At 37.9% G+C, this 14,487-nt stretch overlaps 1 protein-coding gene across 3 annotated transcripts in view; it reads right to left on the bottom strand.

Moving 5' to 3' along the window:
• The window catches only part of AGMO (alkylglycerol monooxygenase), a 202,078-nt gene that overhangs the window by 117,548 nt on the left and 70,043 nt on the right, over positions 1–14,487 (bottom strand). For all 3 annotated transcript variants that reach the window (XM_049798760.1, XM_049798761.1, XM_049798759.1), the window contains exon 4: positions 2,527–2,630. In XM_049798760.1, coding sequence (XP_049654717.1) covers positions 2,527–2,630 — 104 coding nt within the window. The remainder of the gene's footprint in view (positions 1–2,526; positions 2,631–14,487) is intronic.

The raw sequence follows: 14,487 nt of genomic DNA, 5'->3' as shown, positions 1-14,487 counted from the left end.
AACTAACAAGACACAATTCAACCCTTTATCTAAACGCACAGTCTAAAGCTATCAAATTATTATGGATCTAATATTTGCAATTAAACCTTACCCTTGGAGGACAGTTGAGAACTGGTACTCAAAGAATGAAATCATAGCTTTTCAAGGTGTATATGCAACTCTCTCCTTTCATAGTTGCACTTTAACTAAGTATTTCACCAGAAGCACAAGTTTATACAGCATTAGATTGCCGGTTTCTTCTTAAAAATGAATGTACATTTTTCCCACATCTTTTTCCCACACAATTGCCCTCAAGACCATCTCTCGGTCTTAACAGTAGGTCTGCTTCTCTACGGCCCCTCCAGTGGAGTAACGGAAACACTGTGTGTGCAAATGACATGAAGCAATACACATTTGGTTCCAAGTTCAGGAGTACTTCTCACACCGCTGGTTGTACTTCAGGCATGTTTTTCTCTTCTCTTTCATGTCACATCTTTTCAATCAGCTCGAGCACAACCCACACAGATTAATATGCTGATTTATTTATCTTAAAACATTTAACTTAAAATGCATACAGAGCTGGCAGCAGAACAATCCCACAATCCCAAACCATCCACCACGACTTTCTCACAGCCCGCATAATACTGGATGTCAAACTGCATTCAACAGTACACATTCGGCAACATCAGATCACTCTCAGCGATTAACTAAAGGCTTTACTTTCAGCTTTGAGGCAGATGCATCCATGGGGTTCTGGACAAGTCTGGCAGTCCAAAAAAATAGCAGTGCTGTAAGAATTAGCAAGAATTGTGTTCATGCACAGTAAGGCTTTGGAGAAAGAAAACCGGCATGCCTCTCAAAAGTTCGGGGGGGGAGGCAAACCAGTATCTATATTTACCAAATGTTTTGGCTAATAACAAATATTTGGTGAAAAAAAAAAGCTGCACACAAAGGTATTATGGAGTCCTAGGTTCGTTTCCCTTTGCTCAAAGCAAATGAATTTTAAATGTGCCGATATAGAATTTGTCAAGTGGTACCAGTGTGGTCCTGAGGATGGTCTTCAGAATCTAAGGCAGCCAGACATCTTGGCCTTCCTGAATATTTTATGCTCTCTGAGGTATCATCCTCAAAATCACACAGGCAGGCAAAGTGCTCATGCACACACCCATATATACACACAGTCTTTTTGTCTTTTTTGAATTATTGTTTTTGTTAAGCATTTGCACATATGGTCCCAATGGGTAAATATGCAAAGGTTAAATCTTAAACATGGCAGTATTTACACAGGAAGCAGAGTTGTGACAGAGATGCATCCCTTCCGCTATTGTTCATTATGGTCATTTAAATTGGAGTCACTCCTACTAACATCAGATGATTATTTTCTACATTAAAAAAATAACTAGAATTTACATAGCAGACTTTAAGAAACAAATCTAAGAAACGGTTTCTGTTTCATGATTTCCAGAAGAACTATTCATTTTTCTGGAGCCTAGAACTTTTAAGTCATTTAATGTTATGGGCTTGAAAAAGTTATGAACAGGCTAAGTCCATGCTCAGTTACGTGAGCATAAATCTAGACTAACTTTACTGAAGTTAATGGATTTACACTGGATTTGCATGTGTGAGCACACACTCTTGGCTTTGAGTCATTTGCTCACAGGCTAGCTCTAGAGATTGCCACAAGAGTGTGGGTTTCCTCCACCACCAGTATTATACCTCAGTGGAGAAGAGCATTTTTATATTTTATATATATAAAAATACGTTGAACATTGCTTTTCAACTCTAATTCTGAAAATTCAAACTCTGAAGTTATTATTCTTTTTTAAAAAACAAACTACAATCTGAGTTAAAAAAATCGAGTCAAAAGAGAACATGAGAGCACAACTAAGGAACTATCAGCAGTTATCCTGGGCACAAAACAAAACACTGAATAGTATGTTACATTTATGAATGTATTTGGAAATATACATTTTTAAATCTGTAAATGAGTACTCAATTTATATTGCATGTGTACGCAGCTCACCATTTAAAATAAATTATCTCTGAAATAACACTAGGTAAAAGTAGTGGCATACTGCCCTAACTTCCTAGAGTACACGACATGAATGAGTGGAGACAAATAAATACATTTGCATGTCCAAAGCAATCTTCGGTAACGATTTCCCTCCCTGCTCCTTTCAATTATACAGACATATTCTAGAGTGGTTATGTTATACTCTGATCTTTTCCTGTACTTACGCATGAATAACCGAATGAAAAAAATTGTCCCATTATACTCAAAAAGTTATGAAAATATAAATGCAGGGTTATAATTAGCCTTCTTAAGCTTAACTAGTGTATCTCTTTTCAAGTTTGCTGTAAAACCATTAGTGAATGTATTTTTAAAGCTTATGATTCTCAGATTCATCAGTTTCAACTTCTGTGATTTCAGTGTCAAACATCTTAAAAAATTTATATGTTTTTCTTTTAGTGAAAGTGAAAACACAGTGGTTTTTTACCTTAAATCTTGTTGATATTAATTTGTTTGTCATATCTTGTGCAACTTACCCAGGAGGTGTATTTCTGCAATACAGATTGTCTCAAGGCTGTGAATAAGTTGTAATCTTCAGAACTATGATGTACTTGGTGCGCTGCCCACAGTATATTAACCTCTGCAAAACACATAATTTCTAATGAGGTATGTACTAGAGAACAAAGCAACATTTGTTTCCCAAGGCCTTTTTTCTTAAGCTAAAAGCAACTAATCCCCCAACTTACACTTTGCTATTTTACCATAGAATAGCAGGTAATAAAACCTAATGGTTAGAGCTGAGTTTGGGTAGGCTGGGTTAAATGTCAGTAAGTGGACACAAGTCAGTGTAACTTCCATGCTGAGGAAGGCGAGGCTGTGGCAGGAACTGAAATCATTGCTGGAAGAGCAGAAGGATGTGTGAGATGAGAGTTAAACAGCCAGAAAGCTTGAGCCAAGCCCTGGTAACATGAGTCAGTAGCAGCTCTGTTATGGGGTTCCGAGGGACAAGGACTGAAGATGCTTCATGCCTGCATTTATCCACTGAAGTTATATTCCAACCGCTGTCTGCTGTTATGCTTAAAGTTTTCTGGAACATGTATATCTTCAAGCCCACTTATAGCACAGACCACAAAACACAGCCATTGCCTGCCCACTAGTGACAAATGGAAGAACAAATGGCCACTTGCTGGGAACTCTGGACCCAGCTGAAGGAGAGCAGTGGCTCTATCGTGTTACAGTTCAAAAAGAGTTGCTGGAGTAAGGGCAAAATGAGTGTCAGCCATGTCCCCTGAAGGCATGATACCTCTAATACACTGCCGCGAAGAAGAATACTTCAAAATCCCGACTGTATTTCAAGGCATTTTCTCATTAAGTACAGATCTGGGTGGCCCCTCTGCATGGTATATTGATATCTGGACAGTCTTAAGTGGGAGGTTAAGACAGAAATGTTCAAGGCCATCAGGTGTACAGCTATGAGGTTGACTTTAATTACAGCAAAACAAGAAAGTGGGAAGTTACTGCAGCCGGGAGTAATGCTTATTTAGCATAAACCTAAATTTAAGGTCACAGGTATTTCAGAGGATGAAGTATACACAAAGCCTCAGCTGATTAGACAAATTAAAAGTTAACTGGCTGGCTGCCAGCTGCACGCTCCCATTGGCACTGACTTGTTTCACCAGAGCAATTAGACAAGTGCCTTTGGCGGATACTAGAACCCCATTCACAGAATGATCTTATAGTTTCAGGACTTTACATACACATTCTCTGGTGCCAAGCTTACGTCAAATAGTTTAGGTCTGGTGATTAACATGTACTTGCAATGTAAAGTAATGCCAAAAAATCCTCTTAATGAATCTCAAGGTGTCTTCACTATTTCAGGGGACTAGATAGTCTTGAAACAGGAAGTAAGTTTTGTATGCTAGAAAATGAGAATTTAAAATCTAATGAATTTTGACAGTTTGGTAATTTACATGACAACAACATTTTTGAATGTGCTCTAAGTCCTTGAAAATCCTTACAATTGCTGAATTAAACCTGTAATTTCAACTATCGTAAAACACTTAACACTAAATCTGAGAAATCTTCCTTCTTTAAATGCATTTGTTCCTGAAGGAACAAGTGTTCACTACATCAAGAATTAGTTATCCCTCTCTCAAAAAAAACCCCAACACCAGCTTTAATACATCTCTGCTTAATGAGCTCACTAGGAGATTAATTATTCAGGTGAGCTTCAGTACTCAGCAATAATTTGTATTTGAAATGTTTCCCAAGACCTGGACAGAAGCTAAATGAGTGAACAAAGCATCTGAAAAGGTGGAGGTTAAAGACCTGTCTCCTTAGTTGTTTTAAAAGCATTTACTTCCTATCACAAACTGTGTGTAACACAAGCCTCCACTCAATGAGGTACAGCTGTGCAAACAGGGTACAGTAACTGGATCTTGCTTCTTTCCCTCAGTCATTTTTCAGCATTATGAAAAGTTCAAGGAAGGGAATCTATGATGATTTTTACAGTCTACTTTCATTGTAGTTAAGGTCAAATGGTTTTCAAAATGAATTACTAAAAAGGCATTTTATTAGCATTCATTTTTAAGTTAAACTGCCTCTTACACTAACAAGAATATGGAACAAGGTAACTGAATATTGGTAAAATGTTAATCTTTCAGATGTGTGAGTCAGCTTAAACGATCTATCATTCAAAAATATACCACAGGAATATTAGGGACATAAACAAACAATTCTGCCACAAGTAAAATAACTGCTAAAGCTGATTTTGACTTCTGTTACAGCTAAGTAAATTAAATCCTGCTCCTTAATCCTATTCTTGCTGACATCAATGACACAGACTATGTTAAAATCCTTGGCTAAGGAGGCAGGGTTGTTGATCAGAAATAATTTTTGTCTTCAAAATTTAACTGACGAAATTGATCATCAATAACTTTTTATTTGAAGCCAAAGAATAACATCATGAATAAGTGTGAAATAGTTCACCCCAAAACTCAGTCTGTAAGCACTAGTACATTAAAAATATTACAATCATAAAGCCTAAAAGACATCTCACAAATGTAAGAAACAGACCAAGCATTCTTCAAGGAACACAGCTGACTGCTCACCAACTACCCATGACAGAAACCAAAATGTATGTGTCTATAGAAGAGTTGTGGTTTCACTTTTTCATTCATAATGACGATAACTTGAAGCAAAATAAGAACAGTTATTTGAATGAGAATGAAATTGTAAAAGACTCTCTCACATGCACTTTCTCATACGTATTATTACATATTGACCAAAAAAGGAGAGCAAGACCAAGACATGGCCAATTCCAACACAGAGTTTGTAAAAAAATCTGTGTAGAAAATGGGAAGTATTACCACATTTTGTAGATCTTTCCAGCCAAATTCTCCCATGAAGCCACAGGAAAAAAGTAGGTGATGGAAGTGGAGAAGACACTCAGACAATGCTATAATGGAATTTTTGATGTTTCCCAAGTTAAATGTGATTGGTAAATACAATTTAAAAAAATACATAACTGCAATACACATGCACAAACCCCCTATTTTTGATTCAGGAGAGCGAACATCATAGAATCACAGGATAATTCAGGCTGGAGAGAACCACAGGAGGTCTCTAGTCCAACCTCCTGCTCACAGTGGGACCAGCTTTACATTCCTGCGTACTACACCCAGTTGGGTCTTGGAAACCTTCTGCATCTTCTGCTGTTATGAAGAAATATCTCTAACAGAAGATAAAGGTGGTATTTCCCTTTCATGTAGTTGTGAGGAAAGTTATACTATTATAATCTAGCACAGCAAGGGCCTCCTTTCCTGGTGTGGCTTTCCCCAGGTTCGTATTAATAGGTGGAGACCTGATGAGCTATTCACATCTGGGGAAGAATAGAACAACTACATCTTGCTACTGGAGTTAATTATTGTTTAATACATTACTATTACCATTGTACAGAACCAATGAATATTTTCTTCCATCACCCAATATAAACTGTAAAAGAATCAGCATGTAATCCCAAAAGAGAATGAATGATGCCATGTAGATAGTTGAGGAAGGAAAGAAAATTGGTGCTACACAGGAGCTGCTGGATGATGGATGGATTATCATGTGGCCCTCAGTTTTCACTCTAGCTCTTTAAGTCTCCATGAAGTTCTCTCAAGAGTCAGACTTGCAGCTGCTAAAATCAGTGGGCTCCAAGCGATTGAGATATTTGTGTCCTAATACTAATTCTGAAGGAAAATTAAGATTTGTCTTTTTTAGCATTAGCTCAATATACGAATTCTATGGATAGAGGAAAGAAAATCAGAGGCTCAAGGAAGTGGCCTAGAGAAGAGGAGGCTGGGGGGGAACATAATAGTAGCCTTGCAGCACCAATTAAGCATCGGTTACCAAGAAGTTGGAGCCAAGCTTTTTGCAGCAGTCCCACTTTATCTTCTTTTCTGGGTTTTTCAAAAGTAATAAAGATTAACAATGTTATCCTTCTTTTCCACTTTTTCCCTCCCTCCTCCTCCTAATTAATACATAAAAGGTTTCACACACTGTCACAAACATATTGGTATGGCAACTAATGATTCTACTTAGCCTTAATTTTTTTCTATTTCAAATTTCTCTTTGACACTAATCAAATCCCTTTCTATGAGACCCAAAGATAGATCCAATGCCTGGGCCATATTTCACTACTTCTGAAGCATTTCTTTTGTGGCAGTAGAAACTGGTCATCGTGCATGTAAGATTTCTCTTTAAGAATACATAATGCATAGAGTACAAAATGAGACTTTTTTATTAACTTCTGTAGCTTTCAGTGATTTCCACAGCCCAACACATTTTATTAACATCAGGAGAAAATATGCGTGCCAAAAAAACCTGTAGTCATTTCAAAGAGTGAGGTCAATGAAAACAACCTTTTTACACAGTCCTCAAAATCAGTGAAATGGTAAAGATTTAATGAATCTTTAGTGAATAAAAAAGATTAGATAGACCTTTTAATTAAAGCTTTGCACACAGCTTTATAAGACCTGGATCTAAAGTAAAGTGGAAAAAAAATACAGATTATTTAGAAATACGTCCATATGATGAGTCATGTTGGTTCCATTCTCTTTCAGTCAATGCTGACTGTAGCTAGAACAGGTGAAAGTTTCCCCTCAGCATCTACTTAAATTTAAGCAAAACCTTCAGTTTGACTATGCTTGCCATCTCTTACAAGGTTAGATACCTTCCATATTCAGTGAGGAACTGAACTACTATTTACCTAGCTAGAAGCTTAGAAGATAGCAAAATTACATTGACTGTGCCACAGGTTACCACATTACAATGACCTCCACAAAGCCAAGCATGTGGCAAGAAAACCCTCGCCCACGGCATGGTCCTGCTGACCCCAGCGCAGAAACTGCCGCTTCCTACAGCAGCTGTAACCTGCAGCGCTTCAGAGGCAGGTACACTGTGCTGCATTCGCCTGCAAGCAATAGTAAAAGGATCACCTCATGGGTCTACTTCTCTCCAGTCAGAGTTAGTAGAAACCCCAGGACAACCGAGGAAAGAAAAATGGCCTGGAAGGTAAATTTTCCAGTCATCCCTTCCCTTTTCTATGCATTTCAACCCTTCCTACAAAGATAAAACAGAGAAGAATACATAGTACTCAAATAATTTCTCCACTAAACTATTAGCTTTTCTTATTCACAAAACAACTGTTTGATTACCTACTACCTTCCTGCCTTGTTCTAATTGATCTGTTCTATTGATGCTTCTGAAACGTTTGAATAAATCTCTTCTCATGCAGGGCTTTTTCAAAGATTTTTATTCCCTGCTGGATTCTACACTTGCATTGGATGAACAACCACCGAGACAGAGCACCACTTAAGTTTTGTTACTGGGAGGGACAATTACTGGATTGTTTTAATAAAGTTGGCTAAAAAGCTGTATTTTGGGACCCAGAGTGGATGCCTTTATTAAAATTGGGAAGTCACTCCAGAATCCATTCCACCCCACATGAAAATAGAAATATCCCTACACAGACTAGTTAATTACCTCCACTACAGGAGTAGATATGATCCATACATGACTCTTCTGTTTAGTCTGTTGTGGTGTAGTCCCTATTTGTTACTCTTCTGATCCAACTCTGCTTTATGGTTTTTGTTTTGGCATTGTTCAATAAGAGTTGCAAGATAGGTTATTTGCCAAAAGCCTCTGCCTCCTTCTTATTTGAAATATAATTCTTATAGGAACAAATTCTTTCCTCAGTTACTTTAGTGTAAGCTTAGAGCTGTGTGGGTTTAATGAGAACAGGATTAAATCCAAGGAATTTATCTGGAAGACTGTATTACATACCACACACAAAGAAGTATGTATACAGGGAAATGTGTCTTAAAAAAAAAAAAAAAAAAAAGTGTACATTTTTCTTACACTGTGGCCTTGGCTACAGTGAGCATTAGCAGTTTGTATTCTCAGGATGATCACATATGTAAATCAAAAGACTAGCTGTACGGAGATCTGAGTTGAAGTGGTAAATTAGACTTGATTCACTATAGAGCTTCAAACTATTTTCTTAACTTTATTCTGCACATTTTTATTGAGAAGCACCTATCTGTGCAGGTACCTGACATAGACCAGTTCTCAGCATTTAGAAAGTAAAGAGTTACACTAGTGTTTAGAATAATAGGAAAAACACACTATGTTAGCCTTTTCTCCCAGTGTTTGTGTGTCAGGAGGAGAACTGGAACAACTCAGAAGCACCTCTTCAGCCTCAGCACTATCTAGTCCTCTTTGGTCATTTTGCAATGAAATACATTGCGGTACCCAGACAATTCCAGGATAGGCAATCATAACACCATGTCACACAGCCAGTGTCAAACAGAAAATAATGCTATCATGAGACACTCTGTAACCTACGCAGTTGCAATCCAGCAGCTGAATTAGGAAATTTCACTAGGCGTTCAGTATCTGATCATTCTGTGATGCAAGATGTGCTTCTTCTGTGCTTTGTTCAGTATTATCTCTGTTTTTCAGCCCTCTTCTTAAGTTACTGTATGTGGTCAGCAAACTATTTAGTGAGTGGGCTAACTTATAATCAAGTAATACATGGTATACGCTCCCATGGCTTACAAGCCAAAAATTGGAGCAACCTTCTACAAAACCTGTCTCCAGAATCAGTGCACAAGCCAAAACCTCCTGCTTGATCTGCTGCCACACCAGTTGAAAACACAAAACTGCTCCCACACGAAAAATCCACAATAAGATCTGCAAAACTTAAGATGCAGAATGGTCTAGCGAAACGTGGGAAGAATCAAAACAAGCCAAAGTATTACATATGCTACCCAGAATAAACAATGGGCCAGATCATATCCCCTCTTAGCAAGAATCTGGGGGACTGTGAATTATACTCAGATACACTTCTGAATCCATAAAATATTTAAGATATCAAGTGGTTGGAAAAGCAGAGCTTTGCCAGGTCAAAAATAATGGTCCTCTCAACCCATACGTGCCCTGCATTATTTCCTGGCATCCTCATAAGCATAGGACATCAATGGAAAGGCTAGAAAAAAACACAGTTTTCCCAAAGACTCAGTCTCTTTTAGTAGGACTAGTTCCCTCAGAAGCTAAGCTGCATGGATCAAACTTCATGCAACATAGTTATATCCATGTAAACAAGAGTAAGAGTCTCTGCTAATTGCATTAGGACAGTCCCAACCCATGGCCTGTGAGCTTTTCATATAGTTGGCGGGAATCAAACTGCCTCTTTCCACACATGCCATGGAAAACCACAAAGGAATAAAGGTTATTAGGTAAGGATTCAGAAATTAATTCACAGTGACTCAATCTCTGACTTCACTCATAGTTTTAATAGAAAATGAATGTGCATTCCTTTGTGGGGAAAAGATATTGTGAAGATAAATGATCCAAAGCAATTTTAGCATGCAAATGTTGGATTTGGACACTTTCACAAAGACAAATAGGAAAAATTCAAAAGATGAAGAAACACACAGAAGGAATGAAGTTTTAGTAATGTGTATAAATGTTACCTCTGAAAATAGTGCAATGTTTGGCAAGTCTTTCAGTACACAGCAGGTCTCTCACACAAATTCTGCTATACCAACTTGCCAGACCAACCTGTTTCACACACCTTCCTGAAGCCAATTGTTCGAGTTCTCTAGTTGCTTGGAGCAGCTCTGCAGCTGGTTAAAGTTTTGTTCGTCTGAGCTCCGGATGGTTGGTGTAGCAAAGATCTGAGTCTGGATCATGAGAAACCATGACAGTGGCAGCTGTTACACTGACACTTCTCTCTTTCATGGGTGTATAAAGCTTGATTCAGGTACCCTGTTTTCCAGTTCTGGCTTCCGTAAGAGATTCTTCAGGTGTAAGACTCTGAAAACAGCTCTGATTTGTACCAAAAAATAAATTGGTGCCGTGGCACTTTCAAGGATCACTAAATCATAGCATGAAATCCTGTTTGGGAACCCAGTCCCAAGCCCTGTCAAGCATTTCCCACCAATATTGGGCTCAAGTTTTTCAACCATCCCTTCTTCAGTGAGGGTTCCTACTGGTTATAGCAGTTTATCCACCTTACACCCTTACAGCCTCTTGATTGAGTGACACAATATATGTTAACTTCTGCAGCTCATTGATGTAGCAATTTTTTACAGCACTTAGCTCTTTCTGCACCTTTTTTACTACAAAGAGGAGCATATGGCTCATTAATTGCACAACTATAAATCATCCTGTTGGTGAAATTAGATTTATATATTAAAATAAAAACCTGCAACAAATTTCTGTGTAAAGAAGATCCTCAGCAGCTGGTGCAAAGTGACTTCTACAGATCTGTGCCACTTTATACAAGCTGCAGACTTGACTCAAGCTTCTCCAAATATAGCCGATTACAGCACTGGCAATCTTTAGTTCTGAGCCATTGCCAACCTGTATAATATAACTTGGTGTTACTGAATACTGATGTCAAACTGTGGTATAAACGTGTGAAACACATTAACTGTGACCAAATTAGCACTCTACTCCTTAGCTTGATGATAAAGAGAACTGAGACTAAATTAAATAATTTTTTTTAAAAAAAAAAAAGTTACTTCAGAGAACCTACATTATTTTTTACTTCAATTCTTATTTTTTTTCCTTCCTCATAAGCGTCTCAGCCACTGAAATGTCAGCTTATGCAATTTGAGAACATATTCATCTTGGAGGATCTTAGAAGGAAACTGCTGGAATTAAATAGAAAAAAGAGAAGATAATTCTCCTTTTGTTTTTTTTGGTGGGGGAGTGGGGGTGAGAGTTCTTATGCTCCTGTATTCTGGGCTGTCTCTACAAAAGATTGATGTCTGGTGTCACCGTTAGGAAGTGCAAACTGTTCAGCTTCATTGCAATCTATGTCCTCATCCTCTTGCTCTGCAGGATACCACATATTTTGGCAGGCAATATTCAGATGGGAAGCACTTTAATGGCAAGAATGGATGCCAGTGAAACCTTTTCCCACAATGTTCAAAACTCTGAATGTGCATACGTTAAAGCAACATAAAGCTGCAGGATATTGAGAAGAAAACAATAACCGATACTAACTCAGCCACATTAATCTTACTTTTTGCCCCTCAGAACAATACATTCAAAGAATGCTAGGGAAATACACACAAACAAAACAAAACAAAAAAAAGAAAAAAAAAAGAAAAAAAAAGATGAACTGGAATTAATTAAAGTCCTCCAACTCAAAGGCATAAACATACTTTTTCAAAGGAAATATCCATGGCCCCTTCACGTAACTTTTACCTTTTAGGTTGATTTCCTGCATTCATTTCTTTGGTTCTTCATTTTTCCAAGCCAGATAAAGTAAAAATTAACACTGGTAAGTCAATGGAGTTATTCTAGTATAAAAGAAAAATTAGCTCTGCATAGTTTTCTCTTGCAGATTGTTTTAGGTGATTTATTAAGCCAAGTTCCTGAATGATAGATGTGTGGAAATATAGACAAGATTTGCAAAGGATTCTATTGAAATTTACTGAGATATCAGGGAAGCTGGTGGACATCAAGACACACCACCACCCTTAAATAAACTTTAAAATATTCTAGAAAAAAACCATTTACATCCAACTTTTGTCCCACTCCTTTGTAGAATTGCAAACGATAGAAAAACCCAGACAGGCACTTTAGGAAATGCACATGAGTTTTGTACTTTCTGTGGACATGTACCTTACTGAATTCAGTTGAAAAATATCCATTAACTTTAACAGATTTTGAAACAAGTTCATTATATATTATACAATTCAAAACAAAGGACAGTTGATGCTTTGAGGTCAAGTTCAGGTATTTAGTGAGATCGGCCACCCATATTTATTTATGTATTTGTTTAACAAGTGTCAAGTTATTTCTCTGAGAGATAAAAAGAGCCAATACAGTAACAGATACCACGTGCTTATTTAACAGTGATAGAGCCATTGTATTTTGTAGTCATACTGCTTATTTATAGCGTATGTGATGCATAAAAAAAGAAACCTGCACTTCCACAGATTACATTTGCACCAGTGTTGTAAGTGCTTATATTATACTCCCACTCCTAAAAGCATATAGCTAACCTTAGATCCTTTGTGTCCATTGAGTAAATACCTATCGCTGCATCTGTCATACAACAGATAGATTGTCTCTGGACACTATTAAGCGTGCTGAAACTTTAATAGCCTTTTCCATTTATCACTCTAACAAGGAGGACATGGAAGCCACATAGACAGATAGATTAGATAAAGAAACCAGAACACAAGCAACTGTCAAAGCACGCAGCCTCAATTTAAAGGTGAAAAAGAAAGGGGGCATATAAGCTTGCCTCCGTACCCCACCAAGCTGGGATCCATCTGGTAAAGCCCACCCATAAGTGTGTCATCTAGGACTATCTAGAAGATGCCTCTAGCACCAAAATGCTATCTTTAAGGTTCTCTCTCCCACCACTCCCTGCTCTGTCCCTTCAGCAGGGCACAAAGACACATGCCTAAATTGGGTCTACACAATTAGGTCTTTACATTGGAGTCATCCATGGGCATACAGGTACCAGCAGTATGATCAAACACATTTAGCAAAAAAGGCACGAAACAGCCTTTAAGAAAGCCTTTTACTTGAGTGTCTGTTGCTACTGACGCTATCTGTTGAACTTTGACCACCAGTCAGAGCAATTACATTATAGCCCATCTCCTCTTTTCCTAAAATATTAATAAATTATTACTAGCTGAAGACTGGTGAAGCCATAGGCAGTGGATTTTCAGGTACGGAATTCATATCAACGTTTGCCGTAAGTTTTGGTAGTGATATTTGTGGGGACGAAGCTACTCCAGCACTGCCAGCAAACACTGAAACAGATGACAGGTCTGGGAGCGTAAAATGAGGGTTGGCAACAGCAGCAGCTAACAGATGAAGCTGGAGGTGCGGGGGAGCAGCAATACCAACAGGCTTCTATGATGCTAATTCAGACTGATTTGTCAAAGTACAGCTATAGCACTTGACCTGTAAAGGCACTCCTCCTACATGCTCACTGGTTTTTGCAGCCACATGTCTCCTGACTGATGTTGCATTTTCTGACTTTAAAGGCCTACAGCTAGTGGCTGGATAATTAGTAGCAGAGCTAACAGAACGGAAAGGATTTCAGAGACAGAAAATACCAAGTACAGAAAAGAGTGATTTTTAACTGATTAATTATGACATTTTAATATATCCCACTGTAAATTACTTAATTTTTATCCTTTATCTGTTTGCTCTAAGCTATAAAATAAGCTAAGATTGAAAGCTCAATGCAGGATGCATCTGTTGTACTTTGTACTTTCCAAACACACAAAAATAAGCATTAAGGCTATGAAGTGCAAGACACTGGACTGCAGACTTACCTCAACCACTAAAACTGTATATAGGAAACAGATCTGCCTAAGAAAAAAAGGCTCCTCTATTTTATAAAGTGTCATTATTATCTGGCAATGGTAGAGTATTTTATTTTCAATATAAAAATAGGATTTTTCTACTGCTTTGAGATCTCTGGTTAAAATTCATTGCTAGACAAAAGAACTGACCCAAAATGAAAGTGTGCTGTTGGCCTCTTTATGCATATTGTGCCAAACGTAACTCTAGTTACCAAAAAAATCCTGTTACTCCACAGCCAACCTCCTCCCACAGTTAGCAGGGGAGGAGAGGGAAACAGAGAATCTCTCTCTTTATCTGCAAAGTGTTGATTTTTTTATGGAAAACATACTTGTAAGTACAAAGTTTTACAGTGTGTTAAGGCAAATCGAACAGTAAGCATTTATGTATAATTTCATAGGGTATTTTATATGCGTGCCAGTACCCATTATCTCTATACCCAGCATGGGAGCTCTCAAAGCTTGTAAGTTAAATGACTACCCTGTATTCAACCCAGCGCTACTTTACATTATTTGGTAGACGGCCCCAGCAATGGATGAAGTCTTTTTTTTCAGCTGCTTAGCCAGGAGACACTCAGCAGCAGCTGAAAAATAGCCAGAGAGAGGCACAGC

The sequence above is a fragment of the Accipiter gentilis genome, chromosome 4 (assembly GCF_929443795.1).
Source record: "Accipiter gentilis chromosome 4, bAccGen1.1, whole genome shotgun sequence".
Lineage (NCBI taxonomy): Eukaryota > Metazoa > Chordata > Aves > Accipitriformes > Accipitridae > Astur > Astur gentilis.
The sequence above is the reverse complement of the archived record's forward strand: the minus strand, read 5'-3'. Positions and strand labels throughout refer to the sequence as shown.